Source organism: Perkinsus marinus (genome assembly GCF_000006405.1).
Source record: "Perkinsus marinus ATCC 50983 genomic scaffold scf_1104296977064, whole genome shotgun sequence".
Taxonomy (NCBI): Eukaryota; Perkinsozoa; order Perkinsida; family Perkinsidae; genus Perkinsus; species Perkinsus marinus.
In genome coordinates, this window is record NW_003200286.1 from 83,188 (window position 1) to 92,345 (window position 9,158).

Below are 9,158 nucleotides of genomic sequence, written 5' to 3' on the forward strand. Positions count from 1 at the left end.
CTGCTTTGAGAATAAGTCATGCTGCATAGGACTATTCCTGTACCCTTCCCTAGTCACACACGGTTGAAATGGTTACTATGTCTTACGAGTGAGGCGTTGGTAAACTGGGAAATTCTGTTATTCCTTGTAAGAGTGCAAGGACGTTGTGACGTGTTATGACGAGGACTTGCACCAGGCTGGTCTCGTCGGTTGGGTTGTTGGGAAATTTAAGCACTCGATCGATATCTCAGCCTACTGTATGATACATTAAATCTACCACGGCAGAGTTCGTGTATAATTCTGTTTTCACAAAAGATAACAAGAGCTACAAGTTCCATATGGGAATCTATCGTTGGGGGTGCCACCCCCGGGGTGGTATTGGTGACAGTGGAACTGTGCAAGCGGAGATCAAGGTGATGCTGCCGTATCTTGAGGTTGACGAAGTAAGATACGGAATAGGTCGGCTTGCGTCCTATGGCGAGGTGGAGGTGCATATTTCTCCGCTGAAGAATCTGTCGATTAGTATTCCGGGAATCATCCAGGACCGTATAATGTTCCCGAGGAGGGAACTCATTTTGAATTTTCCACGGATGGCTAGGAACACATTCTGCAAGCAGTTTCCCATGTAAATGTCATCATCACATTAGCAACATTTTCCCCATTTTTATCAAACCCTAGGGAACGTTGTTTCTCAAAGCTAAATGGACCCCTGCTGGTGTTGCGATATATGTTTGCTTTCCTCAGCTGAGCTCATGAGTTTCTTCACTAATCATAGGTGTTTACGAACGAGTTGGGTTAGAAGTCCACAGAAACAGCAAGAATTTCGTCCGAAATTTTTTCGGAAATTTTCGTACGGTCAGCATGTGCGATTTTGATAATACTGTTGTCAACGTTTTGTTTGTAAAGAATACATTCTTTTTCCATCTGACATTAAATGTAAAATGATTTTCGGCATTTAGTTTGCTCTTGCGTTTGCCAGTCTCCGTCTCGATCACCATTAGAGATGAATATATGTTCGCCTTCCTCGGCTGAGCTCAGGAGCTTCCTCACTAATTATAGAAGTTTACAAACGACTTGGAGTAAAAGTGTTCAGAAATCAATAAGAATTTCTATGTTGTCACCAACATATGTAGTTGATCATGTGCATATTCCCACCGCACTGACTCTAACATTGAATCTTGCCAGATTGTGCTTTCCTCAAAATGGGTCGGAGAATCTCATACGACTTTATCGCCCTCTTGTTGTTAGCTGGGTTTATCGCCCTGTGTTATAATAGGACGACGGCAGTAGCGGTGGCGAAAGAGCGAACGCCGATTATTGGAATAGAAGCTGCAGTGAACAGATCTCAGTGGCAACGCGCTTCGGAAATGCTGAGAGAAGAAGTTGTGGCTGATCGGGGTCCTGAAATTGACTTTAAAATTCGCCAGGTAGTTTCGAGGCTCATCTGAAATGAATATAGTGTTAGAGGAATAGATGTTTCCTCGATGATTATAGAAGTTCGCACACGACTTGGAGTAGAAGTGTAAAGAAGTTTTGAGAAATTCTCATTGGTTTCTGTACACTTCTACCCGAATTTGTATGTAAACTTATATATTTAGTGAAGTCAGCGGAGGAGAAGCGACAATATATTCCTCCGATACTGGAGTTCCACCCGTTTTACGTGACGTGGCGTAATACTCTGTGAAAAACGCGATATTCGCGGCGCTATGCAGTAGTCGTGAAATGTGTTTTTCATATCACTAGGGTGAAACTCCAATGATTGCTTGTATAAAATCGTCTTCAGTGCTTCCCTTGAGTCATTGGTATTACAGCGTTGGTTTTCGAATGACGTCTTTGCCTGAGGCGTTCCCTTCAGATTGCATCGAATCTTCATCACCAGGCTGATAATCTGGTCAGGTTGTTGGATAGGGATTATGCTCTTGGTCACTATGCTAGGGTCACTCCAGCTGTACAGTGGGCGCAAAATTCTACGCATGTTTTCATTAATATCAAGTACTCGCATAGATGGAATAGTCCAGGTGGGGGGGAGGTCCCGGGTTCGATCCCGGCACTTGGTATTTTTGTGTGTTGTCGTAGGTGCGTTGCACGTTACGAATCCTAGCGTAGCGGTCTCTCCTTGTTGTTTTAATTTCTCTGCGACTGGGGAGCATTCGGGAGTGGTGAAACGGTATGTGCTCAGCTTTAAACTGGCGCATGATGTGGTGTCGTACGAAGAGGACGATCAGAGTAATTGGGGAGAGTTCATGGTTATCAATCAGGAGGTCGGAGGATCGATTCCTGACCTTGTTAGTTATTGCTTTACAAGCTATGTGTTTAGGCTGGTGGACTCAGTCTAGCGTTGGTCGGATGAGCGTCACACTGGAGAAAGCTGAGGGGAATTTCAGATGGCGACAGCTCGTGTTTGAGCCGAAGAAGGTAAACCAGAACTTCCAAACACATTGATCATGTTGGTGGTTGTTCAGCAAATCTCCTTGGGATCTGTTGGCCCATGGCTTGACCTGGCAGAGCGTTATGCAGAGGAAGTATCGACTCTACCATATCACGATGGATATCAGAAGTCGAAGCCTACTCAGTCGGTGTTAGCAGCATCTAGGCAAGAGCGTGTGGAAAAGTCATCTACTGTGGAGGAGGTTGCTCGTTTTGCAAGAGCAAGGTTAACCCCAAAGTTTATTCGTGTGTATATGCCCAAGTCGAGAGACGCTCCCTGGGTCGTATTGGTTCTGTCGGGGTTGTTCTGGACTGCGTTTATGATGGTGTTGATAACAGTGTTGAAGAAGGCGAATTACAGACCGTTGTTTAGTGAAAAAAGAGAATGATATTTCTAGTGAATTTCTATGTTGGGCAAAAGGGGTTCAGTCGGTCCTACGATAAGGGTTTTCAAAGATCGAGTTAATGTCGGGTACGTGCTCACTAGACAATCACCCTGAGGACATTCATTTTGAATTTTCCACGGATGGCTAGGATCACATATTTCAATCAGTTCCCCATGTAAATGTAGCGTTAGGAGCTTCTGCCCATTACTACTAAACACAGGGGAACGTTATTTCTCTAGACTGCATAGGTTATCGATGCTAACACGTAGTGTGTCCAAGCGTTGATTATGTTTCCAAGTCGCTTGTTCACCCGTTCATCCTCGCGTGTTGGTCTTCAGTGATTTGTTGAGTGAAAAGCTAAAATGTGCGAGTCTCCTACTGACGATATCTCTTCTATTCGTTCCTCCCCTGAGGTAACAGAATTGCCCACTGGCACTGCTGAAGGGAGCGTCCTTGAGCCGAGTTCTCCTACGACTGCTGGACTGTCTGGATGCTACTGTGAACAGCAAGAGTTTGCTACCTCTACGGTGAGGAGAAGTTTGACCGCTGCTAGATCTGGACTGGGTGCCCATCAGGTCTCCTCGGATGGCTCAACAACTTCGACAGTGGATGTTTCTGATGGACACTACTACGACGAAGTTCGAGTTTTGACCGATGCTTTGGTCGCTCTTTTCACTTGGCCTATTACATTCACATGTGTCGTAAGTGGTGGCGTAGGCTTTGGGATGAATACCGTTACTGCTGCTACTCATCAGTTTCTGCCTTCCCCCATCAGCAGGGTTGTTCGAGGCAGTACTCGACCCTTGGTGTATCGTACGACTGCTGTGGCGAAGGCCAGCGCGCGCGTGCTGGCTCGAACGCTCCGTACGGTGTCTACGAAAGAGTCCCGAGTTGTACGTCCCTTAGGCCGCTAGGAGATTTGAACGCATATGTTGGCTTTTTCTCGGTAGGTTGTAATTCTCTTCGCGGAGGTTTGGCTGCGCATCTGCGCTTTGATGACCACCAAGGAGATGCATGAGCTTGGAGACACTTTCTATAGGCTTTCTCTGGCCATTTTACAGGTCCTCCGCACGCGGAATGTGGAGGATCTACTGGAGAGCGTCAAGGACTTGACCGGTACAGCTTTCACGATTTATTGCAACTATGCGACATGGTATTATAGGTTCAACTGTTCAGCTCATCGGACAGACCTCGAAAGATGTTCAGAAGATTATCGACGATCAAAAGCGGGAGAAAGCGTTACCAGCTGAACCCACCAACACTGTCGCGCTCCCCTGTGAGCAGTCCAAGGCGACTCATCTCACCAATGCGAAGAGTGGTGACGAGAAATATAATTGGGATCTTACTATTCATATCGACCTAAAGTCGCCAGCTACAGTCTTACTTATTGTTCTGTTCTCCTCTGTATGGCTATGCGGTATCCTCAAAGTGTTGGAGGTCCTGTAGATGAAAGTTTGTACATAAGTTCAACTCGATTCCATTCACCATAATTACTATCCGTCCGCAGACGGATTTTAGAATGTACCAGGTTTCTTCTGGTGAGACAGTTTTTTGTTCAATGGGGTAGGGATCTAATTCGTGTCATGGTTAGCGTTGAATAGTTTTCAAGTATTAATCGAGATTTTCTTGTCTTGTGAATCGCAAGAACCAGGATTTTGGATCATTGTCCTCTTCTGACGACATTTGCTTAGCCATGTATTGATTAAATTGTATGGGCGTGTGGTGTAGTGGTATCACGTCTGCTTTGCATGCAGAAGGCCCCGGGTTCAAACCCCGGCACGTCCACTTTTCGCGCTTTTATTCAACTAAACGTGACTCCGGGCGAAGCGACGCTTTGAGACGCGTGCGTACTGACTACACCGCATTCGCATCAGTGCTGGCTAACCTCATTCGCCTCAGTCTCTGCTTTAGTCTTGAGTTAAGTTGGTTCAAGTTTGTTGCAGTTGACCGAATAATGGAAATTGAACTCGATCAACCGTCCTGTTTGAACCGTTCGAGTCAAGGCGACGGGGCGGCGCTCTACAGCCCACTTCATCTCTCTCCCCGACAGGGAACACCAGTCTCCCCTGGGCCATTACCCGAGATGCCTGGTATGGAGATCAACTTCCGCAACACGTTTCTGGAGGTCAGTCCTAAGCTCTGTGCTTCCATGCCCAGGCCCCAGACTATGCCCAATCTGATCGAGCAACTGGGGATGAGTGATCCTACGTATGTCGAGGATTTGGAGTTCGATACCGAGTTTGATACTCAAGATGGTGTTGGCTTACTTGACGAAGCTCATATGGAAAATGATGCGGGTGTGATGTATGGAGGGGCTTTATACGATGCTAACTCCTTCAGAGATGCCTGCCAGACTCTTCTGAGTGTCAACACTGGTGCTACTATTGGTCTCAATGAGAATCGCGATACTCCTCCTTCTCCTCCTCCTCCGATCGGGGGGCTTATGATTGAGGGGATCGGCACGTCTCTAATGCAACCTATCGACTCGGTTAGACATGGTGGCACCTACTCACCGTCTTCCCGCCAACAATATAAAGCTAACCGGGATGCGCATCAGTCAAACTCTGAAGCGCTACCACCGGAAATGTTAACCACGGTTATGCTGCGGAATATTCCCAACAAACTCAGTCAAATGGACATCGCTAATGCAGTGAAGCACGAAGGTTTTCTCGGCGAGTTCGATTTCTTCTATTCCCCGCTAGATTTCAAGTCTGGTAGCAACTTGGGCTATGCTTTCATCAACTTCATTTCTCACGAAGTTGCCGTTAGATTTCGACTCAAGATAGCAGGCTTACTACTGGCCCGATCAGTTGCCGAGGCGAACACATCTGGATTGTACTGGGATGAAAACAGTGGCTCAAAGGCCACTGTAATCACTCCTGAAGTCTCTGCTCAGCTGATGCGTTCCAATAAGCAGTGTGGAGTAGCATGGGCTCGCATTCAAGGGCTAGAGGCTAACATCAAGCATTATCGCAACAGTCCCGTCAACGAGCTAGCATCGGGTTACAGGCCTATGCTTTTTGCCTCCAAGGATTTGGTTATCAATCATCCAACTATTCCAGTGGGCTCTCTACTACCATTCCCTTTACCAGATCGCAGAGCCTCCAATGGTGGCAGAGCGAGTCTTACTGCATCGACGGCTTTCAAGCAGCAACACCAACAACACCAACAACAACAACAATCTGGGATGGTTAATCTGAACAAGATTTTTGTGGGAGGCTTATCGCCTGAGTCCACGAGTGCCAGTCTTGAGGAGTACTTCAACTTTCGGTTCCCCATGTTCACTGTGTTGGAGGCCGTCGTTATTATGGATCGCCGAACACGGGTTAGTAAGGGTTTTGGCTTCGCCACTTTTGACAGCAATGAGGCGGTTCAGAATATTCTTCACCCGCTCAACAACCCGCATATCATTGATGGTCACTCAGTGGTGTTACGTAGTTATACGAGCAATCGATAGAGATAGCAATAAGAAACTTGATCGCTGTATCATATCTTATATCGATGTTATTCATTCTGATAAGTTGAAGCCCTCAAAGCTGAAGTGGGTTTTCTCCACTTGGAATTTCTCTTAGGTCATCATTGTTTTCATCACTCACTACTGCCTTTCGTGGCACTACTATATGAGTAAATGTTGCGTTCACAGTATCGGGAACAACTCAACTCTACCTCGTCGGATAGAACACGATTCTCATGGAGTCGAATTGACCAGTCGGAGGGCATCTTGCAAAGCTCTAGTGTAATGGTTCAAGGCCTGCTACCACAAGGGTTGAGGGCACGCAAAGGCCGGCGGTACTCACTTGTACAATATCATCATCGCACTGCTCTCGTTGCTGAGCTTCGAGGACGAGATTGTTTTTAATGGTGGCCACCTCGTCGAGAATGAAAGTTTGAAACTTTTCGTCTCCCTTTTCCCGCAGTCTTTTACACTCCATTAGTGTTTCACGTAACTCCGTCAGTTTTGTTTCACGAGAGACTCTCTCCTGTTCTAACCTACCTGAAGGATGAGTTGCTGTTGTGGTGAAGCTCGGGAAGTTACCACAGTATTTTCAGATTTATTGAATATTTAGTCCGAATTCGTAATAATTCACCCATTTCCCTTGAAAAAAATGTCTCTAGCTTTTCGAATGGAGAAAACTTTCAATGATGTCGTTGTTTGAAATTGGTATGTTTTTTTTGAAAAATCCCAGCTTTTCCCTAAAAATTTTGGGTAATTTTTTCCGGAAGAAGTTGCACATTTGTGAGAATTCGGCTGAATATTAAATTGACTTGGAAGTACTGTAGTAGTGCATCAGCAAATGATCGCGAGTGGAATCACTTCTACCTATCAGTGATAAGCAATAGTTATGAAGAGTTATCATTAAGATGAGTGCTACTACCATTACTACTAAAATCGCCCAAATTCGCCATCATAAAATAAATGATATAAGTCAAATCACGAAAAGGTTATACGCACACACGTATAGCTTATACCGATCAAATTCAAACTACCGATGATTCTATCGTGAAAACATTACTAACAATGTGTTAACGAACGCTGATATACCTTCAGTGCGATACTCGATGTCGGCTAGTCGCTTGGCGAGACTAGCCTCTCGTTCTTGACGAGAGGCTCTGTCATTCTCCATAGCGTTATGGAGAGCGGACACGTCTCGAGCCACTGAGGAGTTCTTCTCCTGACATGTATACAACAAACTACTACTGACAGTCATTTTAGTGAATAACAGTGTAATTCTCAACGCTGTGAGAGAATATTCAACACGAATAATTGTCGTTTCAATACGATAATCATAAGCTCTCAGACTCGGTAGCTTCCGCACTGTAGTAAAGCGAATACTACGTAATATCATTGTTCCGCCCGTTCCTCTGTGTTTAGTTGTTTGACTGGTTGAGGTTGATGCTTACAACTCGTATAATGGAGTTTCACCCGTTTTACGATAAGTGGCGTAAAACTCCGTGAAAAACGCGATATTTGCGCCTTGCAATAGTCGTGAAATATGTTTTCCACTAGTGTTTTTCATCTCACTAGGGTGAAACTCCGATATACCATGTCAGACTTCGTGTATAATTCTGTGCGCACGAAAAAACTAAGTCGTTAGTGAATTACTCTAATTATAAAAAGTGTGATTACTTGTCGGGTTAAAATTGATGAACGTTTCACTGCTGACTCGTATAATCTACCATCGGAGACTTCTTGTATGATTCTGTTTCCACAAAAAAGTGTGAGCTCTCGTTAATGCGTCGACAACAGCTTGAGAACATTCCTGGTTGATAACATTCCTGGTTGAGAACATTCCTGGTTGAGAGCATTCCTGGTTGAGAATATTCCTGGAGAAGTCCAAAGTGTCATTATCACTGCTTACTTCGATATCCCTTATATAGCGTTCCCTTTCCGTTGAGAAATCTCTTTCCACTGCGGCTACTCTTTCCCCAATAGAATCTATCGTGCCTGTATTAACGAATGGCCGTTTGAAAACGATTGATAAATGAACTCACTTTGGAGCTGATCAAGACGCTCCGTGAAAAAGGTGTCCATTCTTTCCTGAGCTGCAGTTATCTGCGTTTCGAATATTCTGAAGGAATCTTAGGTCGATCGTGGTAAGATACGAGTCTGGCTAGGATGACCCTTTCATCGCCTTGTTGGCGTCAACGCGATGCTTTATCTCCGAATTGAGTGTTCTCTCAATTTTTCCCAGACTCTCTCGAATCGAACCAAGACGAGCTTCTTCTGAGTCCCGCCGATGACGTACTTCTTCTTCCGTCTGGCGTTCAATACCTGGTGGAAATAGACCTCTTTCGGACCTCAAGTGTATCTTGCCAAGTCAACCTCAAGATACCTGTTATTTTCTCTCGTAACACTGCTAGTTGTGATGACACTCTTCTACCCGCGGCTACGGGATCATTCGTCTCCGTTGGAGGCTGCTGAGCTCCTTGCATTTAAAAAGAACTATACCATGTGCAATCGAGTTTCACCCTAGTGATATAAAAAACACTGGTGAAAAACCTATTTCGCGGCCACGGCATGGCGCCGCGAGTATCGCGTTTTTCACCGAGTTTTACGCCACTTCATATGGAACGGGTGAAACTCCAATGTATGCGGACTCCCGATAAGTACACCGTATCGGCTGATATTGACATCAGCGATGTCCTACGAATAGGGAGTCCATGCTCGCGAATAAAAACTTCAATTTTGGGAGAGGGTGAGATAACTCAACATTGGAGTTTCACCCGTGATATGAAAAACACTAGTGAAAAAAATTCACATCGCGAAAAATAATTGTATAATCGTTCGCGAAGACATGAACGTTTCGAATTAACATGGAGTATCATGCCTCTTCACGTTAAACGTCCGCGAGCTTTACACAAGTA

General features: G+C 45.3%; 5 protein-coding genes and 1 non-coding gene across 6 annotated transcripts; 4 read left to right on the plus strand and 2 right to left on the minus strand.

Moving 5' to 3' along the window:
* Positions 1 to 1,346: 1,346 nt before the first annotated feature.
* On the plus strand, positions 1,347 to 2,779 carry Pmar_PMAR024679 (hypothetical protein; the record flags this gene model as incomplete). The annotated part of the gene is made up of 5 exons (XM_002764477.1): positions 1,347 to 1,406; positions 1,835 to 1,997; positions 2,270 to 2,394; positions 2,442 to 2,555; positions 2,627 to 2,779. 5 exons carry the CDS (start codon positions 1,347 to 1,349, stop codon positions 2,777 to 2,779), a joined length of 615 nt encoding a protein of 204 aa, XP_002764523.1.
* A 340-nt stretch (positions 2,780 to 3,119) lies between these two features.
* Pmar_PMAR024680 (hypothetical protein) lies at positions 3,120 to 4,307 on the plus strand. Its single transcript, XM_002764478.1, has 5 exons — positions 3,120 to 3,319; positions 3,368 to 3,493; positions 3,548 to 3,685; positions 3,743 to 3,908; positions 3,955 to 4,307. Exons 1-5 carry the CDS (start codon positions 3,155 to 3,157, stop codon positions 4,236 to 4,238), a joined length of 879 nt encoding a protein of 292 aa, XP_002764524.1. The 5' UTR covers positions 3,120 to 3,154; the 3' UTR covers positions 4,239 to 4,307.
* Positions 4,308 to 4,505: 198 nt separating this feature from the next.
* On the plus strand, positions 4,506 to 4,577 carry Pmar_PMAR024681. Its single transcript has one exon. It is a non-coding gene; the product is annotated as a tRNA-Ala (tRNA).
* Positions 4,578 to 4,875: 298 nt separating this feature from the next.
* Positions 4,876 to 6,249, plus strand: Pmar_PMAR024682 (dc50, putative; the record flags this gene model as incomplete). The annotated part of the gene is made up of 1 exon (XM_002764479.1): positions 4,876 to 6,249. The coding sequence occupies one exon, from the start codon at positions 4,876 to 4,878 to the stop codon at positions 6,247 to 6,249; it is 1,374 nt and encodes a 457-aa protein (XP_002764525.1).
* Positions 6,250 to 6,300: 51 nt separating this feature from the next.
* Positions 6,301 to 7,501, minus strand: Pmar_PMAR024683 (sf-assemblin, putative; the record flags this gene model as incomplete). Its single annotated transcript, XM_002764480.1, has 4 exons — positions 6,301 to 6,357; positions 6,590 to 6,786; positions 7,336 to 7,465; positions 7,496 to 7,501. The coding sequence occupies 4 exons, from the start codon at positions 7,499 to 7,501 to the stop codon at positions 6,301 to 6,303; spliced, it is 390 nt and encodes a 129-aa protein (XP_002764526.1).
* Positions 7,502 to 8,152: 651 nt separating this feature from the next.
* Pmar_PMAR024684 (conserved hypothetical protein) lies at positions 8,153 to 8,565 on the minus strand (the record flags this gene model as incomplete). Its single annotated transcript, XM_002764481.1, has 3 exons — positions 8,153 to 8,238; positions 8,286 to 8,362; positions 8,415 to 8,565. Coding segments are annotated over 3 exons (314 nt in total), but the record flags the coding sequence as incomplete, so codon positions are not given.
* Positions 8,566 to 9,158: the final 593 nt, after the last annotated feature.

Coding starts and splice junctions, on each gene's coding strand:
- Pmar_PMAR024680 (XM_002764478.1), top strand. CDS start 3,155: ATGTGCGAGTCTCCTACTGACGATATCTCTTCTATTCGTTCCTCCCCT. Junction 3,320..3,367: donor AAGAGTTTGCTACCTCTACG/GTGAGGAGAAGT, acceptor GGTGCCCATCAG/GTCTCCTCGGATGGCTCAAC. Junction 3,909..3,954: donor GAGCGTCAAGGACTTGACCG/GTACAGCTTTCA, acceptor ATGGTATTATAG/GTTCAACTGTTCAGCTCATC.